Here is a 22,533-nt window from a genome sequence, read left to right as displayed (position 1 = left end):
AAAGAACCCCCCCTAGATTCGCAGACCTCATGGCAATAGGTGCAGACCTCAGACGAGAGAATGATCAATAAACGTGCATTGCATTAAAATAACAATGTGTGGTCTCTGTCACTGCATACACACAAAGGTAGCACTGGGGTAACAGAGCAGAGTTTGGCCTATTGGGCAACATAGATTAAACAGCCATTAGGTAAACAGTTTTGTGATACACATTCCCACTATTATGGTACCTGAAATGAAAGAGGGAGACTGCTAACCTTTCCTGGCTTGCTGAGAAGGGAGCTTAAAGGAGACACTCTGGCCTACTGGATAAAGCACTGGCCAGCCTCTGTTTCCAGCTCTGCCACTGACTTTTTGTGTGGCCTTAGGCAAGTCACCCCACCTCGCCTGGCCTCCGTTTCGCCATCTGTAAAATGGGGATAATGATCCTGGCCTCCTTTGTAAAGTGCTTTGAGAGCTACAGATGAAAAGTGCTATGTAAGAGCTAAGTGTTGTTTTGCATTATGGCATTAAGATTCAGCCCGGAACAAGTAGACACCCTCTTTGCACACAATAACATTATATCTTTAAAAGCCTACTTGGAAATAGACAATAAAAGTAATTCCACTAGTCCTTCTTCACTTACTCCCAGTATGTTCCAGGCTGAATTAAAGCCTTCATGAAAATCTCCATGCGACACTACCTGCCTAAAGAACTGGAACACTAGGAATACTGGCAGGCTTCACCATTATATGGTTAGACCAGGGAATGAACAGAGAAAGCTTTATTATTAATAATGTTGCCCCTTTTGGCCCAAGCAGTTAGCCAAAATTCAGGGTCTGACAGGTTGTTTCGGTTAGGAGGAGAAATGGATGATAGAGTCAGGTACCTTTCATGCTTATTTACAAACAATGTACAAATTCTGTTTCCTTAAACAGAGTAGGACTCAAAACAGCATGAGTCAGTTTCTCTGCTCCCAGTCCCAAGCCTCTTTCCAGCAAGCACTCTGCCCAAAAGCTGTCTGATCTTTTCCCACAGTCACAGCACACACGTGTCTCTGGCTGTGTCTTTGCTTCCTTCTCTGTCTGCTCCACTGGTATTTCTGATGCTTCTCTCACACACAACTGCAATCCAAGTAATCTCCAACTCTGTGTTTGTTCTCAGATCCATGAGAAAGCCCTTGGACCACATGGCCCAGCCACTGCCCAGGTGTGACGATGCGGTTCTGGTGGAACCCAACTGAGAGTGCCAACTCAGGACAAATTGCTCAAACAGGGCAGTTACAGCCCAAGGCTGGGGTTTTTTCCACCTCTAAGGCAAACCAAACCAGCCAGACTAAGAGGACTTCGGTCTCACCCCACTGGCTAACCGCAAGTCTCACAAGCAATCTCCTTAGACACTCCAGTTTCCCAGTATTACCACCAGTGCCACTCGTTATGGGGACAAATGGTTGTGAAAACCAAGACCCCAGTAAAAGAAAAAGGTTCTCCTGATCCCAAAGGACCAAGCCCCAGACCCAGGTCAATATACAAATCAGATCTTACCCACAAATCACGCTGTTGCCAATCCTTTAGAATCTAAAATCTAAAGGTTTATTCATAAAAGGAAAAAGATAGAGATGAGAGTTAGAATTGGTTAAATTGAATCAATTACATACAGTAATGGCAAAATTCTTGGTTCAGGCTTGCAGCAGCGATAGAATAAACTGCAGGTTCCAATCAAGTCTCTGGAATACATCCCCCGCTGGGATGGGTCCTCAGTCCTTTGTTCAAAGCTTCAGCTTGTAGCAAAGTTCCTCCAGAGGTGTGAAGCAGGATTGAAGACAAAATGGAGATGAGGCATCAGCCTTATATAGTCTTTTCCAGGTGTAAGAACACCCCTTTGTTCTTACTGTGGAAAATTACAGCAAAATGGAGTCTGGAGTCACATGGGCCAGTCCCTGCATACTTTGCTGAGTCTCAAGGCATATTTGCCTTTTCTCAATGAGTCCATTGTATAGCTGATGGTTCTTAATGGGCCATCAAGCAGGCTAGGCAGAGCTAACACCAGCTTGTCTGGGATGTCACCCAGAAGCATAGCATAAGTTTGCAATACAGACAGTATAGAGCCAATATTCATAACTTCAACTATAACACTGATACACACATATAGACAGCATAATTATAACCAGTAATCCATAACCTTGTCTTAGACACCCCATTTGACCCCCTTTATACAAGATTTGGGTGCCACTACAGGACCTTGGTTGCAACAATGATCTATATGGTCCCAGATTATATCAATAACGTCACACCAGGGTAGCATGCAGTCTAGTCATTGGGTGTTGGTTTTCCATTGTTCCTTCTACCACTAAACAAAGGGACATTTGTTCCCTGGTTTAGCCTGAATGGAAGCCTGCTATCACACCCAACAATTTCAACCAAACCCCAGCATAGCAATAATATTTATTACATGTTATTAATATAGTGCCCTATGTACCCATGGCATGGTACATTTGCTTATGAAAATCTAGGCTTGAAATCTACTATATATAAAAATGAAGCAAAAAGTCAGCAGATAATGGATAAAACTAAGAAATATTGATGGGAGAAAGCAGAGAGTGGCAGAATGGGCAAGCAGTGCAAAAGAGAAAGAGGAATTCTAACCTCCAAAAGTACATCACAAAGCCATACCAGACTCTAGTTATGCAGGTTACAATTGTCTTTATACCAAGAACACAGAAAATCACCAGGAAACCAATGTTGGCTCCTCCTCCACGAGTGCAGCTAGCCATCGTACCAAGCAGTATTTCAATCATGTCAATAATTTTCTAACTCCTTTCTATGAAGATACATTGACATACACCATGTGCTCCCTGGCTGACTTGGAGCTTCTGCTCTATGGCTTGATTATTCTCAGTGGAAAGAAACATCACTCTCCTTCCATAAGTCTGGCCCTTTTATAGAATCAGTGTGTACCCCTTGCTCTAATACTCAATGCACAGTCAAACAGTCCGGTGGCATCTCTCCTCTTTTTCCCTTCAGAATTGTCTACTGTACCTCAGTAGGGCCAACACCTTATTGTTTCTCTTCCTCACCATTTTGGGGCTGTGGAGAAAGTCTGCCTGACGGATCTGAAATGAGGTGAACACCCAAGCAATGCAAAAGGATTTCTTAGTGGAGTGGCATATTGCACAGCAAAATGTTGGTTTGCCCCATGCTTCATTCCAGCCCGTCCAGCATAGTCACTGGCCCCTGTAATGCAGTTGGGCAGACAAAAGGTAACTGCAGTCAGGGCCGGCTCTAGGCACCAGCAAAACAAGCTGGTGCTTGGGGCGGCACATTTTTAGGGGCGGCATGGCCGGCGCCAGAATGCCGCCCCTAAAAATGTGCCCTGGCCGCCCTAGCTCACCTCCGCTGCCGCTCGCGCGCCGCTACTCGCCCTCCCTCCCAGGCTTGAGAGCCTGGGAGGGAGGGGGAGAAGCGGCGCCCGCGCCGTGGCCACTCGGAGTCTCCCCCTCCCTCCCAGGCTCTCAAACCTGGGAGGGAGGGGGAGATCCCAAGCGGCCGCGGCGCGCGAAACAGCTGTTTCGCGCACCACTGCTCCCCCTCCCTCCCTCCCAGGCCTGAGAGCCTGGGGGGAGGAGGCAGGGCTGGGGATTTGGGGAAGGGGCGGAGTTGAGGCGGGGCTGGGGGTGGGGGTAATTAAAAAACGGGGGGGGGCGGCCAAAATTGTGTTTGCCTTGGGCGGCAAAAATCCTAGAGCCGGCCCTGCCTGCAGTGCAGGAAGCTGAATACTTTGCACACTCTGCAGTGACCTAGTTTGCAAGTGAAGCGGTGTGTTTTGAGTGTGCGCAATTTCAGATCTGAACACCCTTTGAGCACGGAGGAAGTTGGAAATTAGATTCAGACCCAGACTTTATTTCAGCTCTTGCTGGGCTGGGCTGGGCTATCAACTCCAAAGATCACCTCAATCTTGGGGAGATTTAGATTCTGGTCTGGTTACTGAACTCCACAGCTTGGGCCCATCTCTACTAACTACTGTGGATGCATTCTTAATAAGACTCCACATTACTTGTTCTCTGTCTGTTATCATTTATTTTTGGAAGGGGAAAAAAGGATTAAAGTTAAATACTGATTCAAGCACTGCCTTTTTGTCTTTGTCCTCAATGTGCAACCAGTGCCTAAGTCCTGACTGAGTCCTCTAAGCATGATTACAATATTATTGATAGTAGAAGCCATGCTTCACATTTCCACCTTCCTCTGCAGCATGGGGTGTGGATCACCTGCTGGGAACAGCTAGGCATGTCTCACCTAATCAATTTCTTGCCGTTGCAGGAATCATAGGCATTGATGATGCTTTCGTCTCTGCCTGTGGCACACCACAGTTTCATTTCCAGAGGATTAAAAAGTTTTAGTTTAACTAAAGTCATTGGGCTCAACATAGGGGCATTTGGGTAAAATTTCTGGTCTGTGCTATATCTGTTTGATAGCGCCTGTATCAGCACCACCTTCAAATGTATAGACTGGCTTTGAATTCTGACCTATCCAAGCCTGAAAAACAATATTTCATATCACTCTGTATCCTTCATTGTACAAAGCCACTGTTGCCTTCATTGACCTTCATATCTCTCCTCATTTTCCTTCCCACAATCATAAATTCATAGAAATGCAGGGCTGGAAGGGACCTCAAGATGTCATCTAGTCCAGCCCTCTGCACTGACGCAGGACCAAATAAACCTAGACTATCCCTGACAGGTATTTGTCCAACCTGTTCTTTACCTCCAATGTCAGAGATTCCAATACCTCCCTTGGAAGCTTATTCCAAAGCTTAACTACCCTGATAGCTAGAAAGCTTTTCTTAATATCTAACCTAAGTCTCCCTTGCTGTAGATTAAGGCCATTACTTCTTGTTCTACCTGCAGTGGACGGGGAGAACAATGGATTCCCAGACTAATCTCAGTAACAAGGGCAGGTGGAACAAAGGACTTACATAAAGCAACAGACCTTATACATTAAGGTTACTGGTATTTTCTCCAGTACATCTTTTTGCACACTGCTTTTGTTACTGCACTACCTGAGAAGCATGTTGGGAAAAATTTCCCAGGAGGCTCTGTCCTCTCACATCCATTAGATAAAAATAATTTGAAACAATTGCCTACATCTTATTCATCTGCTCTTGAGTGAGTTCAGACCCAGCGTGTGATATGGTCCTTTGTGGTTTTTTCCAGAGTCTCATGAAACTAAATCTAGATGACCTGGTGGAAATTCTTTATAATTTCATTTTACAAGTTGTTACAAAATGTTTCAGGGCACAGGGACTTGGGGGTCTCTATGCTATGCTTTGACAACACCATTTTCACTAGCACTGCTAGTGTTTCACGCTCCCAGTGTTTAAACTTGGCCAGAAAACAAAGACCAATGGTGCCATCTGTCTAATAGGGGGATGTTGGGAAACGTGTGGAGTGGGGGACAAGGAGTCAAACTCCAAATTCTTTGCTGGGGCAAATGGGCAAAACTTCACTGAAGTCAATAGAGATGCACTTATAATACCAGCTGAAAATTGGGCTCCTACACTCCTGGTTCTGCTTCCAGCTCTGGCACTGATTTGCTGGGTGACATCGAGTAAGTCATATGACCTCTCTAACAGCTTTTTGGTGGCCTGTGTGAAATGAATTAGCAGGTGTCAGCCTAGTTCCTATCACAAAAGCACCATCTTAACTGGCACTTGTAAAGGATCGGGACATAGGTGGTGTGGTCTGGTCTAGCAGTCACAGCTGGACTGGTGTCCACAAGTAGTCAAGGGTAGCCACAAGGCAGTAGGGGCAGGGATCAGAGTAATTATTAGAGCCAGGATCAACAGGTAAGGGCCAGGGTCAGAAACCAGAGGTGGTTACCATGCTCAAATCAGGAGGCAAGAGTCAGGGTCAGAGTCAGGCTGGGGTCAGAGACCAGAGATCAGAAAACAAGGTGAACTCTGAAGTCACAACAAGCCCATGATCTGTATGGTTGCCCAAACATCTTCCTGAAGCACCGTGCAGGGTTAAATAATGTGCATGGGCCAATTAGAAGGCTGCAGAGTGCTGTCTCTCTCAACCCTTTGGGCGGGACTTCCTGAGGGACCTAATTCTACAGTGCTCCTTGTAGATAGCTCTATGTAGCCTCCTTGTGGCGATGTAGGAATATCGGCTGTCCTAGGCTCTAAAGACCCAGGTTCTAGTCCTGTGGATTTTTACGGCACCATCTGAAACATTAACTAGCAGAAAGCAACAGAGGGTCCTGTGGCACCTTTAAGACTAACAGAAGTATTGGGAGCATAAGCTTTCGTGGGTAAGAACCTCACTTCTTCTTGCATCTGAAGAAGTGAGGTTCTTACCCACGAAAGCTTATGCTCCCAATACTTCTGTTAGTCTTAAAGGTGCCACAGGATCCTCTGTTGCTTTTTACAGCTTCAGACTAACACGGCTACCCCTCTGATAATTAACTAGCAGACTAGCCCAGGGTTGACTGGGCCATAATGAAGCTGGAAATAAGCTACAGGTGTTGAGCAGGTAAATCTTTGTTCATATGGCATAGCAGTGAAGGGGCATGTCTTTCACAGATGCTGCAAATACATACACCCATTATGATCACAAGACATAAAAATGGACACAAAGTACAGTGAAATACACACACAGCTGAGACTTGATCAGCAGGACACAGGAGGAATACAGGCTAAGTGACCAATAGGTATTGGAACAGACTCTTAAAACACCACTCCACCAGAAGAACCAAGTGCAGGGCAATCTCTTGTCATCGCAAAACACACCCCGACTCTAACATCAAACTGCCTGCAAGTATACACAGGACTTTGTGCAATAAGAGGAAAATACCTTGGTTCCCAACCTAAGAGAAAAGGAATTGTTTTAAGTTATATATATGATGAGAGAGATTTTAAGAAAGCATCATATGCATCAATATTTAACATTCTATTATGGTGTTCATGTTTAATGTTGCTATCTCAAATGTGAGAAAAGGGCTATTTCCATAGCTTTCCAATAGGAATGTTATGGTAAGACTGTATGCTTATGTCTAGGAACTTAGAGAACTTTAAGAAAATGCTCAATGAGAAAAATAGTACACGTGGAGAAAGGAATAAAGCCTGAAAGTTGCACTGTCTTGGCTCTCTTTTTTTATGCTCGAACACTGAACATGGTGCCAAAAATGAGATGGCTCCTGCAGGTCTACGAAATCAGAGCCATAGAATCTTGTGTGTTGGGGGTCAAACAAAGAGAAAGTCATCATCATCCTCATGGCAGCATACCAGATTCCTGTCCCTGAGCACAGGAACAGAAAAGGAGATGTATTTAGCAATGGACTAGCCCAGTAGGGTAGTTAATACAAATGTTCTTTATACTAGGGTGACCAGACTGCAAATGTGAAAAATCGGGACAGGAGGTGGGGGGTAATAGGAGCCTATATAAGAAAAAGACCCCAAAATCAGGACTGTCCCTATAAAATCGGGACATCAGGTCATCCTACTTTATACTCACTTTAAGGCCCCTTTACACCGGCCATGTGGTGTCAAGTGGGCTTAGTGTCAATGAGAATCTGGCCCATCTAGCTTCCAATAAATCAAGCAAAAGTCACATCTCTCTACAATAAGTTTCTGTGTTACAAACATGAAACACGCCTATTTCAACACCACCTTCAAATGCATACGATGGCTTTTCATTCTGACCTTTTCAAGTCTGAAAAACAATATTCCCTATCACGCCTTCTCCTTCATAGAACAAAGCCATTGCTACGCTGATTGAGCGTTACACTTCTCTGCATTTACCTTCCCACAACGTCCAGACTAATCTCAGTAACGAGGGCAGGTAGAACAAAGGATTTATAGAAAGAAACAGACCTTATATGCTAAGGTTACTGGTATTTTCCCAATTTTTGTTTCTGAATCGCTTTTGTTATCGCACTACTTGAAAAGCATGTTGGAAAAAATGTCGCAGGCCGCTCTGCTCTCTTACCTCCATTACATAAAAATAACTTCATCTTATGAATGTGCTTTTGAGTGAGTTCAGAATCGCGTGTGATATGGGATGGTTTGAAAATTCCTTTGTGTTTTTTCCCCCGGGGTCTCAAACTAAGTCTAGGTGACCCGGTGAAAATTCTCTGTCACTTCGTTTTATTACAAAACACTGCATAGTACAGGGTTGAGAGTGTCTATGCTGTGTTTTTACACCACTATTTTCACTAATATTGCTTGTGTTTCATGTTCCAGTGTCTGAGCTTGGACATTGGTGGCTATTGGGCAAGGAGGCATTATGCACATGGCTACTGCAGTCACCACAAGGAGCTGGTGACCAGTTATCCCATCCTGAAATACCCCAGTGTGAATGAAGAGGCAACCATATAATGTGAGGCCAGTGAGATGAGGCTTGGAACATCACACATATAAAAGGGACAGCTGGTAGTTCTGTGTCATGGTTGGTATCCCCAACTGAGCAGAGATGTGCCTAAATTGAAAAGCAATGTATTGCAATAGTGTTTTCGTGTCAAGAGTTTGACCAGTATGTTCAAGGATGGGAAACCATTCAAGTAGGAAACGACCATAAACCACTGGAGAGCATTTTTAAAAAATCATTTCTAGTGGCCTTAAAATGCCTTCACCTCTGCTACTGAAAATACATGTAAATTGTAGCATTGCAAGCCACAAGAAAGGGACTTAGATGTTTATAGCTAGCTTCTTATCCAGAGCAAGCCTTGGAGCATGAAAATATGGTCACTGAACAAGAATGTGAAATCCTCAATCTGATAGCAATACAAAAATCATGGAAAGACACAGAAAGCATTGACCAAGCAAGGCATGTGTTAGTTTCAAGGCAAACTAGGGTGACCAGACAGCAAGTGTGAAAAACCGGGACAGGGTGGGGGGTAATAGGAGCCTATATAAGAAAAAGAACCAAAAATCGGGACTGTCCCTATAAAATTGGGACATCTGGTCACCCTAAGGCAAACAAACTTTACAAGACTTGGAAGTACTCATGTCCGCTGTTCTGTCAGGATGGCCAGACACCAGGAGAGAAGCGCCACCTACCACCCAAGAATGCTAGAGCTAAGGAGCTGAGCTGAGCATCCAAGATAGCATCATAATGCCCAGATTTTTGAGACCAAAAACTCTGTCAAGAATCCAGAGCCACTCTGAAACAGCAGCCTGTATCTGGGATGCCAAAGACATCATGTACCAGCCAAACATGATGAAGGATATCTGACACTTGGAGAGCAGTTGTGATACATCTGGGGAAACGCAGGCCAAGCACCAAAAAGGGACCATTAAAATACACTGCATCCCCCACAGACCTTGGAGCAAAGTAGGACTAGACCTTTTCACTGCAAACCACACTCAGAGCAAACTAGGGAAAGCGGTCTAGATGAAATTACTATAAGGTGGGTGCAAAACTGGTCCATACTCACAGAGTAGTTATCACTGACTCGCTGGCAAACTGGGAGGGTGTATCTATTGGGATCCTGCAGAGGTCAGTCCTGGATCCAGTACTATTCTATATTTTCATAAATGACTTGGATAATGGAGCGAAGAGTGTGCTTATAACATTTGTGAATGACCCCAAGCTGAGAGGGAGTGGCAAACACTTTAGAGGACAGGATAAGAATTCAAAACTACCTTGACAAATTGGAGAATTGGTCTGAAATCAATAAGATGACATTCAATAAAGACAAATGCAATGTTCTACACTTAGGAAGGACAAATCAAATGCACAAATACAAAGTGGGGAATAATTGGCTAGGTGCTAGCACTGCTGGAAAGGATCTGGGGGTTATAAATTACAAACTGAATATGAGTCAGCAATGTGATACAGTTGTAAAAAAGACTAATATCATTCTGGGATGTATTAACAGGCGTGTCGTAGGTAAGACATGGGAAGTAATTATCCGGCTCTACTTCACACTGGTGAGGCCTCAGCTAGGCTATTGTGTCCTGTTTGGGGCACCACACCTTAAGAAAGATGTGGACAAAATCTGAAAGAGTCCAGAGGACAGCAACCCAAATGATAAAAAAAAGGGGGTTAAAAAACCTGACTAATGAGGAAAGGGTAAATATACTGGGCATGTTTAGTCTTGAGAAAAGAAGACTGAGGGGGGATCTGATAGTGAAATAAGGTAAGGGCTGTTATAAAGAGGACAGCAATCAATTGTTCTCCATGTACGCTGAAGGTAGGACTAGTAGTAAAATTGGCACAATCTTCAGCAAGGAAGACTGAAGATAGATATGGAAAATCTTTCTATTATAAGGATAGTTTAGTGCTGGAATAGGCTTCCAAGGGAGGGTTTGGAATTCCCAACATTGGAGGTTTTTAAAAACAGGTTGGTCAAACTTGTCAGGGATGGTCTATGTTCACTTGGTCCTTCCTCCGTGCAGAGGGCTGGACTAGATGACTTAGAGGTCCCTTCCAGCGCTACTTGATGCCCAAGCTATGGCAGAAAACTAGGGCAATAGCTATACCAAAAACTAGGAAAGGACCATTCCCTCCCAGCTAACTCCTGGCAGATATAAATTCTGAGCTGTGCTTACAAACTTCTCGAGAGACTAATTCTGCAATGAATCTTTCCCACAGCAGAGCAGACTCTGGGTGATGACCAGGCAGGATTTAGACCTAATAGGAACACTTGTGACCAAGTTCTTGCTCTTGCCACCTGTATAGAAAACAGCTTCCAGCAAAAGGAAAAGACAGGGCTGTGTTTTTTTATTGGCCCGCCACCTATGATACCGCCTGGCACACTGGCTTGCTGGTCAAGATGTCATAGTTGGGTTGTTACAGTTACAAAAATTATGCTTCAAAAACAGACAATTCCAAGAGATGCTCGATAATAAATTGAGTACACGGAGGATCCAGAAGAAGGGACTCCCTCCGGAATCTGTTCTTGCCCCAACTTTTTTCAACATATTGACGAATGAGGGGCCCTCAACAATCTCAAGGCCATTCAAGTATACAGAAGACAACTGCCTAGCTTCAAGAGACAGAGCCTTCAAAAAGATTGAAGACAACCTGAACTAAGACATAGCAGCCATCAGTGGCTGTTGTAAGAAGCAGAGACTTAAGCCCAGTGTGTCAAAGACAGTGTTGTCATGCTTCCATCTGAGTCATTCCAATGCTTCATGAGAATTCAACATCTTAAATAGAGAACGACTGGTCTATGATCCAAAGCCAGTATATTTAGGAGTAATCTAGCTCATACACTTAACAAAGAACACTTCATCAAGGTAGCTCAGAAAATTAAGAGCAGAAATGGCCTCTTAAATAAACTTGTGGACTCAACTTGGGGAGCTGATGTGCAAACATTGCACAACTTGGCGCTTCCTTTTGGGTGCTCATCTCGTGTTGGTTTATCAGGAGGACTTCCTAGACTTCACACTGCTGACCCCAATGCTGCTGAAGGGCTAAAATGTGTGTGATGTCAACTTATGGCCTTCTGAAACATTTTTCACCTTTATTGGATCACTTGTGCATTCACAAAATAAAAAATAGCCTCTTTTTTCATTCTTGAATGCTACCCTGTCACTGCTGAAGATGCTCCGTCCAGTACAGCTCTGAGGCATCCTGGTGGGTCATGTGGTTAAATCTTGCCCTGCTGCTTCCCATGTCCTGGTCTGTGGACCAATACAGGACTTCAGTCTCCAGGCCTGCCAATTGGTCCCCATTCCTCCAGCAAGAAATTGATCATTTAAAGAAATATTTTCAAGGATTTTTTAAATGTTTTTTTTAATGTCTGCAATAGAGGGCCTGATTCTGCTGACGTTTATACCGGTTTGACACCAGGGTAGCTCTGTTTACATCAATGAAGTCATTGTTGCCCTTTTTTTGACCCAAGTGGCTAATCAGATTTCCGGGCCATGGGGATGTTCCCACTGGAAGTCTGGTAATCTCTTTGATGCAATCTTATTTTTTAACAAGGTGTCATGGGGGCCTCTACTCACCGCTTGTCAGCACCTCCTCCTGGCCACTCTGGGGATTAGCTCTTTCTGCCTGATGCCCTCTCCTTGTAGTTCCTCAGCCCGTCGTCTCGCTTTCTCGGTCTGCGGGCTCTCTCTTGCTCCTCAGGAGCTGCAGCATCTCAACTTCATGGCTTAGCCCTCTGGCCAAGTCAAAAGATTCCTCCCCTTCCAGAGTAACATCAACATCTTCCTCGCCATCCCAGGCAGTCCTTAAGCCCACTGCCCTGGCCGGGCCACTCCCTTAGCAGCTAGAAAGCATGGCCCCAGACAGCCTCCAAGTTCACTGGCCAGCTTGTGCCACTCACTCAGTGGCTGGTAGGGAAACCCAGGCCCATCCTCTACTCAGGGTTCCAGTCCAGAGCCCTATCTCCAGCAGCGAAGGTCTGGGCAACCACAAACCTTCCTGCACCTCCCCTGGAGTACTTCTAACCTTGCTTACTCCAGGTTCTCATTCTCCACCATTCTAGCCAATCCCCTTTCCTCTGGGTCTGCTAGACAAACCCCTCCTTTTGGGTCCAAATCCCTTTCTCTCCTTTGTTGTAGGAAAAGTGATTGCAGCCCCTTTCCTCCTACCAGCTCCCTGCTTTCACAGCAGCCCCCCGTGTGCCTGCATAGATGAGATTCAATTAATTAGGGCTCAACTCTCAGCCTAAATGTCCCCGAGCTTGCAGCCTAATAGGTTAATTGGCCCCTCTGGCCTACGTTAACCCCTTCATGGTGAGTGTGGTGAGCACACCCCCCCCCCACAAGAAATGGACAAAGTCCTGCTTCTCCGAGTGCAGGAGGAACCACAAACAAAAGGAGCAATTTCTGAGCTCACAGGCTCAAGCCTCTTTAGCCAACAGACCCCAAAGCGTTCTCTCTAGCTTTTTCTAGGGTCACATTGGAAAAGGTCTATGGCATGGCCGCTGCTGGCCCGGGTCAGCTGACACAGGCTGGCGAGGCTTGGGCAGTGGGGCTAGAAATAGTTGTGTGGATGTTCAGGCTCAGGCTGGCGCCTGAACGCTTGGGACCCTCCACCTGAGTCGGGCCAGCTGCGGGTTTATTATCCCAGTGTAGACATACCCACTGTGCTCACGAGCTACTGCTTGGCTTTCTTGCTTTTTGCCTCTTTCTGTTCTTGTATGCAGTGTAGTTGTAGCCGTGTGGGTCCCAGGATATTAGACAGACACAGTGGGTGAGGTAATATCTACTCAACCAACTTCTGTTGGTGAGAGAGACAAGCTTTCAAACCACACGGAGCTCTCCCTCAGCTCTGGGACCTGAAGAATCATGGACTGAACAGAGGCACTGGATTTACAGCTTATTACAACAGTCTGTAACCCACTAACCCCCTCTTGACTGCAGAGGTGTTAACAGGCCACTCTACCTTGAATGATCCCTTAGAATATGGGCTAACTAGGTATGCTCAACAATCTGTTCCACCTTGCATTTAGCTGTGACCCTCGGGGTACCTTTCCCAGACCTAACAAAGAGCTCTGTCTCTCTCACCAACAGAAGCTGGTCCAATAAAAGATATTACCCCTCACCCACCTTGTCTCTCTCTCTTCTTGTCTGTTCTCAGTTTCTGTGTGTTCTCGCACACCTCCCACACACTCAGTCCTGCTGACAACCGCTGACCTAAGTGGAGATAGCTTCTGGGCCTTGTTTTAGCTGTGCCCGCCCCCAAAGCTTTCTTACAACTATCTTAAATGAATGGCGCAATCACACACCCACAACGAAGTGTCACCCAGCACATAACATTATTCTTGTCTTAAATTGATATAACTGAGAGCAGAACCAGACCCTAAGTGCCTTTAGTTGGCAAAAATGGTTCAGGTGAGCTGGTTAACTAAATTGGGTATAAAAATCCTACACCTTCTTGATTCCAGCCAGACTAGAACCAAGACTAGAAAATCCTTGGATACGCAGATTATATAACACGATATCTACTACCTGCGCACAGTGTGGTTGTACAGTAACTATTTAGTACTGTGTAATCTTTTATATAATCTAAAATTAATCAGTAGAACAAGCATTCCCAACAACTGTAACACTGTAATCTATTTTCTACCGGGGTCCAGCAGCTCTGTAAAATATAAAGACTGATAACACTATTTTCTTAGACTCAGATTCTCAAACGGGTCCATTGTACCGCAGATATTGGTTTCCATTTTAGAATGTGTTACGTGCGGCTAATCGTCAAGTGCCACAACCTTCCCCTGGCTTTGATGCTAGTAGGATCACACGGCCCAGAGGGAAGCATGACATAAAAGCCAGAGAGAGGCAAGGCTGGATCAGTACAGAGGCAAGATGGCCAAGTTGATGCTTCTTACCGGTAAGTCCAGCTCTGTAACTTCTCTTGTAGTGGCATGTACATGGGGCAGCTAACCACTCCCACCGCTCATTATAGAGCTAGCGCTGTTTTTAGTGTGCTCGCTCTATCCAAGTGAACACGGGCGTGTCTCCTGCAGCTGAGAATTGCACTCACAGCTCAAAGTGTAGACACACCCAAAATGACCTGAGATGCAAAGAGAGACAAGGTGAGTGAGGTAATATCTTTTATTGGATCAGCTGCTGTTAGAGAGAGAGAACAGCGTTCCTTTCCTAGTCCCGAAGAAGAGCAACGTGTAAGCTCGAAAGCTTGGCTCTCTCACCAACGGCAGTTGGTCCAATAAAAGATATTACTTCACCCACCTTGTCTCTCTAATAGCCAACACAGCTACAACAACACTGCATACTGAGACGCGAAGGGCAACAATTTGACAGGGTTGTGAGAGAGGGCTCGGGTGTCTTTCCTGCAAAGTTAAAGGGGTGGGGGGGATGGAGTAACCGTAGGTGCCTAACTAGCTGAGTTCCTGTGAAATGATTCATTTAATACTGCTGGGATTTTATTGTATTATTATGTGAGTAGTATATTGACCTCCCGCTAAATGACCAGGAGGTTGGAGGATGAGACAATGAGCATGATGTCATTGGAAGCACCTTAGCCGGAAGTCCTGCCTCACCTTGATGTCACAGGCAGTGACAATGCACTGGAAATGATGGTGTCACCTGCCATGATGTTATGGCCTAAGCCTTTGCCTTTCTGCAGTCTGCCCCTTTTGACACCTGACTAGGGTGACCAGGCATCCCGATATTAGGGGGTTTGTCTTACCTACCTATACCCCCACCCTTCTGGGGAAAAAAAGTGTCCCGATTTTTCACTCTGGCTATCTGGTCATCCCTGTCCCCCAACCAGAAGGGAGGGAGGGAAGGGGAGGGAAACTCACATGGGGAGGGAAACTCACATGATTTGATGTATGGCCCAGAACCCCTGTATCAGGAATGATAAGTAGCATCACCCCTAGAATTTAAAAACAAGTGCAGCAAAAATTCTGAGCAAAGCTAAAATGTGAAAAGAGAGAGAGAGAGAGATGTTTTAAAAGACTTACAAAGAGACTAGTTAAAGGAAAATGGAAGTTTGTAAATATAAATGTTAATTAAAAACACAGCAAGATGTTTTCCCACATGCATAATTGGAGAGAAAACTGTCTATTGCAAGGGACAAAGAGGGAGGCAGTGTTTCCTAGTGGATAGAGCACCAGCACGGCATTCAAGAGACCTGGGTTCCATTCGTAGCCCTGCCATGGCCTGCTGAGTGACCTTGAGCAAGTCACCTCCTCGTTCTGTACTCTTATACTGACCACCTTTGTAAAGCACTTTGAGCTCTATGGACAAAAAGTGCTTTATAAGAGCTAGGTATTAATAATAATGATACCTTATAATAATCTGTGATATGAGTTATATATATTTATTAAACACTTGCTGTTAGAAAGCAAACATTAGAAAGCAAAAATAAACACACTTCTTGATATTCCCATTGTTTTTATATGCATTCCCAGTGTTGTTTACACAGCTGCTGAAATGTAAAATACACTTCAAAGACTCAAAAGTTGTCAATGACCCAAAAAGAGTTGCTTTCTTTACTACTCGCATTCTTTAAAATGCACAGTAATGGGACACAGGAGATATTTTAGGTGCAGCCCTGATACCAGTCAAGTAGTTGCATATTCCCAGGTTTAATGTTGTAATTATTCTCTTTTTCTTTAAAGGTTTGGCACTCCTGCTGAATGCACAGATAGGTATGAGGTTTTTTTTATTCTGAAAACATATTATGATTTTTGTTTCCCCTTTGGGAAAGGAGGATATTTTAATATATTCTGTATTCTTTTAGTTTACTCTTTTATGTGCCTTAAAGTAGATAGATAGATAGATAGATAGATAGATAGATAGATAGATAGATAGATAGATAGATAGATAGATAGATAGATAGCATACAATCAATGTATGCCCTTTCTATCTATTTAAGTTAATGTATTTAACTTATTAAAGCATTATGTAAGGCTCATACTAGAACCTGGTTGGTAGTCAACTTTTAATAAAACACTAGAGTACTGAGTAGCTTTCTTTCTAAGGCAGATTAAGAAAAGGTATAAAAGAAACAGGTACCATTGACAAACTAAGGGGGCTTCCCCAAATCTCTGCAGTCTTCAGTAGTGTCCCATCAGGAATGAATGTGGCCTGTTATGTTGTAGAACAAGAAGAGGAATCCACCATTTAAATCAGGGGTCGCAACCTTTCAGAAGTGGTGTGCCGAGTCTTCATTTAATCACTCTAATTTAAGGTTTTGCGTGCCAGTAATACATTTTAACGTTTTTAGAAGATCTCTTTCTATAAGTCTATAATATATAACTAAACTATTGTTGTATGTAAAGTAAATAAGGTTTTTAAAATGTTTAAGAAGCTTCATTTAAAATTAAATTAAAACGCAGAGCCCCCTGGACCGGTGGCCAGGACCCGGGCAGTATGAGTGCCACTGAAAATCAGCTCGTGTGCCACCTTTGGCACACGTGCCATAGGTTGCCTACCCCTGATTTAAAAAAAAAATAAAGAAAGTTGGCATTTTGCTAAGCCACTCAGCAGTAGCCTCATAGAAACAAGGTCAATTCCAAATCCCAAACCAACACTCTTAATTTCTGACAAGCTCCTAGCTTGAAGGGTTTAATGAAAGAAAAGTAGAAGGAAGATGAAATCAAAACTTTTTCTCAGAGAGCCAATTCTTGTGTAAGGTTGAACACCCTAGGTTAGCCTGAGTGACTTCTTAGATCACAAGGAAATTTTCCATCAGTCAATTTAGATAATCTGCAGCTAGGACTGTCTGTCTTTATTTACTACATTCTTAAAACAACTTACCCCAGTGGCACTGTCTCTGAGTACAACATAAAATGATCATGGAAGATTTGCAACATACACTAAGGCCCAATTGGTACCTTCTGTCTAGTATAGTGAAGAAGAACGCACTACAATTTTTTACAGGGTTGAGTTTTCTCATATTATTTTGTTCTGCTCTTCATGGCAAACTCCCCTATGACATCTCCCCCTCTTCTCTTCAGGCTCTGCTTATCTGCTGACATGTTATTTCACCAACTGGGGCCAATATAGACCAGGCCTTGGGAAGTTCAAACCTGACAACATTGACCCATGCCTGTGTACTCACCTGATCTATGCCTTCGCTGGAATGTCCAACAATCAGATCACCACCATTGAATGGAATGATGTGACACTCTACAAATCCTTCAATGGCTTGAAAAACCAGTAGGTATCTAGAATAAAGAGGAATCCCTTGTCTTGCTTCTTAGGGGCAAGTAAGTCACAGACCAGCTCTACAGTGGACAGCAATAATACCCACCCACAGATGTCCAGTGAAGTTCATGTAGCAACCTCCCTGTTCCAAAATGGTCCAAGTCTAGAGGACCATAGGCAATAAATCGCTCTCCACATAGACAGAGAGAGCAGCTTGATCAAGTGCAGATCAATGACATTTCTAGCTCAGGCGCTGGTTGAGAGAATACAACGAAACGAAGCAGGCCGCAAAGATGAGAGTACATGTCAGCTCACAAGTATTGAGCCACTGTGGATTTAAGGGTGGGCCTAAATCTAGTCTTGGTTTAGTCATCAGACCATGTAACAAGGGAATACAGCTTAAGGCGGCAAATAGGTCACTCATTATTAAGAGTAGCAAGAGGGCAATCGTTTAAATTGGCCCTTCCTTTATGACTAGAAATAGGCTTAAATATTTTTACCTGTTGTGAAACTTTTTTTTTTAATTCCTTCCTTTGCAGGAACGGACAACTGAAGACTCTTCTGGCTATCGGAGGCTGGAATTTCGGAACAGCACCGTAAGTCCAACCCATCCACTTCCTGTGGCTGCATCATGGTATTGCAAAGATAGATGGAAACAATCAACAGCTTCTTCCACTGACTCTTTTCTCCTCTGCTTCCCTAGATTTAGTGCAATGGTTTCCACACCTCAAAACCGCCAGACCTTCATCAACTCTGTCATCACATTCCTGCGCCAGTATGAATTTGACGGACTGGACTTTGACTGGGAATACCCTGGCTCCAGAGGCAGCACAGCTCAGGACAAGGCTCTCTTCACCGTCCTGGTCCAGGTAAGGTGGAAATCAGATATTAGCTAATGAGAAGCCAGAAGGAAATTCATGTGGAATGACATTCAGGGTAAGGCACAGCAGATCAGAATCTCAGTGAACCAGATTCTGTGTTAATTCAGAAGAAACCTTGGATGAGTTCGATTTATTGATTTAAGACAAGGTACACATCTGCTTTTCATGAGGGAGACCATTGAGACAATCTCATTGCAGCACTCTCCACTACAATACAAATAACATATCCTCACCTGATGTTTCCATTAGCGGACTATCTGGTCCTTAGTGTAAGAGACTCCAACCAAAATAGCTGAAAGCATCGAGAGTCACAATTTCAGTATATTTGACAGTAACAAGGTTCCTTCACCTAATGTATTAAAAGTTCCTAAGAGCAGACAAATGACTTTAATTCCATCCCCAATATCACAGTATGAAACAGGCGTTCCTTTGGTTGCACTGGATGGGAGGGTCTCAAGAACACAAACTGGAGACAGAAAGGGGGTTGGAGGCTGTTTGAGCACTTCTCTGTTCAGAACTTTGAAGGCCATGAGGACTCAGCCGTGGTGGTGGTAGGGAGTCATTAATCTTTTCCTTGCCATCTCCTAGGAAATGCTGGAAGCCTTCGAGCAGGAAGCCAAGCAGATTAACAAACCCAGGCTCCTGGTCACCGCTGCTGTGGCTGCAGGGCTCTCTAACATTGAGTCAGGCTACCAGATTCCTCAGCTCGGCCAGTGAGTACCACACTCTCAGATGGCTGGGTTGTCCCCTTTTTAAATCTTTTAACATCTGATAAAGGCAAATACCCATCCTATGGCTGCTCCCAAGCAGGGGGAGGTAGGTCAGAACTTGGCCTCTATCTTAGTCATTACCAACACTTGGATACTGTTATGGGGACAGTTCCACTTCAGAAGATAAATTGACATCCTAGACATCGGCACAAGGATCTGATGTTCAGCTGTTGAATAGCAGGGCAAGTCATTGGGTCACCCCTGTTTTGGTATGTGCACTGAGCCTATGAAGGGTTTCCTCAGAGCACACAACTGCACCTACCATCTAGTTCTAAGCACTCATTGGCACTATGGGTTAAATCCTCATCCCATCCTAAGGGCGCACAAGACCCAAAGAGGAGTAGAACCACTGTGCAGGAGAAGAGGGGTAGGCTGTGGAGAAGCCATGCATGCAGGAAGTGGGAGCATGACCAGTGGCACCACTGTGGAGCCAGCACTAACAGGTCAATGAACCATTCCGTGGGTTAAAAAGGATTGGAGATAAATGTATGTAATGATCCCCACAGGTATCTGGACTACTTCCATGTGATGACCTACGACTTCCATGGCTCCTGGGAAGGATACACTGGAGAGAACAGCCCTCTCTACAAAGGCCCGGCTGACACCGGTAGCAATGTCTACTTCAATGTTGTAAGTATATCTTGAAAGCTTAGGGCCAGGGTCCTTTTGGTCTGTAATGACATCAGCCTTTACAATTGCAGAGATGTAGGAATTAACATTGCAGTCTGCAATTCCTTGGAGAGACTAACTTGTCTGTTGCCTATAGGACTATGCCGTGAATTACTGGAAGGACAACGGTGCTCCAGCTGAGAAGCTCATTGTTGGATTCCCAACCTACGGACACACCTTCATCCTGAGCAACCCATCCAACACTGCTGTCGGTGCTCCAACCTCAGGACCAGGGCCTGCTGGACCTTACACAAGACAATCTGGGTTCTGGGCTTACTATGAGGCATGTGTGCTCGCTCATCTCACACAACTATTAAATCACTAATACTCACGGAGAACTGTTAGCCAGTGAGTCATAGACTGAAATGAATTCTAACAAAAGCTCCCATTGACTAATTGCAACTAGCTAACTAATTCATAAAAAATTACAGTTTGTTCATGGACAAAGAGAAGAGAAACAAGGATCTAGATTCACAGAATACCTTATTTTTAGTGATTTATTCTGCCTGATTTAAAAATAGACTATATTACTCTAGCTAATTTCAGCTGAATGTGTCAGAAACAGAATAAAATGCACCCTCATCCTTGCACACCATAAATGCCTTATTAGATACAATGGGTAAATTAACTGATTATTAATTACTGAGTCCACAAGGTAAAGCAATCAGGGAGCCTACTCTAATTCTTTTCCCTGCAGTGTGTCTAATTCTTCCACATCACCTCTTGGTGTTATTTAAATTAATTTAAATGAAGCTGATTAAGGAGTACAAATCCTTAGAGACAATACTTATGGTCATAATTAATGAGTAAGTCAAAGAAATTGTCACACTTTGGACTTGTTCTTTTTTTATGGGACACTTGTTAAAATTCTCACTTCCACCTTGCTTAGATCTGCACTTTCCTGAAGAATGGAGCCACCCAGGCTTGGGATACTCCTCAGGATGTCCCCTATGCCTACAAGGGCAATGAGTGGCTTGGATATGACAACATCAAGAGCTTCAACATCAAGGTATGGTGAGACATTCTGGTGTAACTAGTGCCAGGCGAGGCTTCCATTCAGCATTAGCATCTGGGCTGATTTTAGCTTCTTTCCTGGCACTTAACAGGCTCAGTGGCTGATGAAGAATAACTTTGGAGGCGCTATGGTTTGGTCTCTGGACCTGGATGACTTCACTGGCACGTTCTGCAACCAGGGCAAATTCCCCCTGATCAACACGCTGAAGACGGCTCTTGGACTGCAGAGCACTAGTGAGTGACTCCAGCAGGATGGGCTCCCAGAATTAACTCCCTGGTCACACATAGAGATGAAAATCTGAATGCTAGCAGGGGTGTATAATATTGCTTTCGGCCTGATTCAATGCACCCCCTGAATAGCCACTCTCTCAAGAGTAATAAGATATAGACAGAAACAACAAGGAGTCCGGTGGCACCTTAAAGACTAACAGATTTATTTGGGCATACGCTTTTGTGGGTAAAAAACCTCACTTCTTCAGATGCATCCACAACTCCTTATTTTAGAACATTTCTACCCTTTCCCCTTTGCGGGAATGCCATAGAGTTAGGTGCAAAGTCAGATAGTAAAGTGACACAGGGGACTAACTCTACGGCTTTTCATCTCCCTGAGACTTAGTTCAATCCACGTCATGATTAATGATCTGAAAACATGGCTTTCAGTCTTCTGAGGTCACAGGGCAAAAACAGTTCACAGTTCAGTACGATTGATAGTATCTGCCCACGATTAGACAGGGGCTGGAACAGCAGGATTGAGACTGAGCTCTACTAACAGAGCTGTGGGGAGGACGTAGGAGTGGGGAAGACGGGGCTGCTGCAGTTCAGGAGTGAATACACCTAAACTTTGGGATCCTTTGGGAAGCTGAAACTGGATCCAAATCTGAATGTAATGGTTTAGTTTCCTGTTTATAATGAAGCAATCAGAAGCCCAGATCTGATTTTAGCCCAACTTCAGCAAATATGAATTCAGGAACTAAAATGTGTTTCTTGGGACTCCTTCACTGCTGAAATGGTGGGGGCCATGAAAACGGGTGGGTAGATAGATCGCTCATCCTGAACGAAGTGCAAACCTGGCCCATTTCCTGGTAGAATCATCATGGAATCGTCATGATCTGCTTTTATTTCAGGCTGCACCGCCCCTGCTCAGCCCATTGCTCCAATCACAGAAGCTCCCAGTAGCGGAAGTGGAAGCGGGAGTGGCAGTTCCGGTAGCAACCCCAGCAGTGGTTCAGGCAGCAGCCCAAGCAGCTCTGGTGGCACTGGCTTCTGTGCTAGCAAGGCCAGTGGCCTCTACCCAGATCCATCTAACAGTAACAGCTTCTACCACTGCGTGAATGGGAAAACCTACCTGCAAAATTGCCAGGCTGGCCTGGTCTTCGACTCCAGCTGCTCCTGCTGCAACTGGGCATGAACCGATCAGGTTACGATAACTAATTAACCATCCTGGGATCTGACCAAAATTCCACAAATTCATTATGATGAAATAAAGCATTCAGCAAAAACAATAGCCGCACCCTCTGTGGTTTGTTAACTCCTCTAGCACTTTGAGTGCTTCCATAGTGCTATGTGGTCTGCTTGAAGTGACACCTGAAACAAGGATGGTTGCGAACCCATCCATGGGATCTCCACAGCCCCGGACATCAAGGGTA

At 44.5% G+C, this 22,533-nt stretch overlaps 1 protein-coding gene across 2 annotated transcripts; it reads left to right on the top strand.

The window, feature by feature from the left end:
* Nucleotides 1-12,449: 12,449 nt before the first annotated feature.
* On the top strand, nucleotides 12,450-22,295 carry LOC135878356 (acidic mammalian chitinase-like). 2 transcript variants are annotated; one of them, XM_065403996.1, is made up of 11 exons: nucleotides 12,450-12,462; nucleotides 16,023-16,052; nucleotides 17,364-17,565; nucleotides 18,093-18,149; nucleotides 18,257-18,422; nucleotides 19,023-19,147; nucleotides 19,711-19,834; nucleotides 19,971-20,156; nucleotides 20,763-20,882; nucleotides 20,980-21,121; nucleotides 22,012-22,295. In XM_065403996.1, the coding sequence occupies exons 3-11, from the start codon at nucleotides 17,489-17,491 to the stop codon at nucleotides 22,293-22,295; spliced, it is 1,281 nt and encodes a 426-aa protein (XP_065260068.1). In that variant the 5' UTR covers nucleotides 12,450-12,462; nucleotides 16,023-16,052; nucleotides 17,364-17,488. The 2 variants fall into 2 exon arrangements, with proteins under 2 accessions (XP_065260068.1, XP_065260067.1); XM_065403995.1 differs by lacking the exon at nucleotides 12,450-12,462 and adding an exon at nucleotides 14,242-14,266.
* The last annotated feature ends 238 nt before the right edge of the window (nucleotides 22,296-22,533 follow it).

This window comes from Emys orbicularis, chromosome 4, assembly GCF_028017835.1.
Source record: "Emys orbicularis isolate rEmyOrb1 chromosome 4, rEmyOrb1.hap1, whole genome shotgun sequence".
Classification (NCBI taxonomy): Eukaryota; Metazoa; Chordata; order Testudines; family Emydidae; genus Emys; species Emys orbicularis.
This window is presented reverse-complemented; position numbering and strand designations above follow the sequence as displayed.

Coding starts and splice junctions, on each gene's coding strand:
- LOC135878356 (XM_065403995.1), top strand. CDS start 14,242: ATGGCCAAGTTGATGCTTCTTACCG. Junction 19,835..19,970: donor GCAATGTCTACTTCAATGTT/GTAAGTATATCT, acceptor TGTTGCCTATAG/GACTATGCCGTGAATTACTG. Junction 20,157..20,762: donor GGTTCTGGGCTTACTATGAG/GCATGTGTGCTC, acceptor CACCTTGCTTAG/ATCTGCACTTTCCTGAAGAA.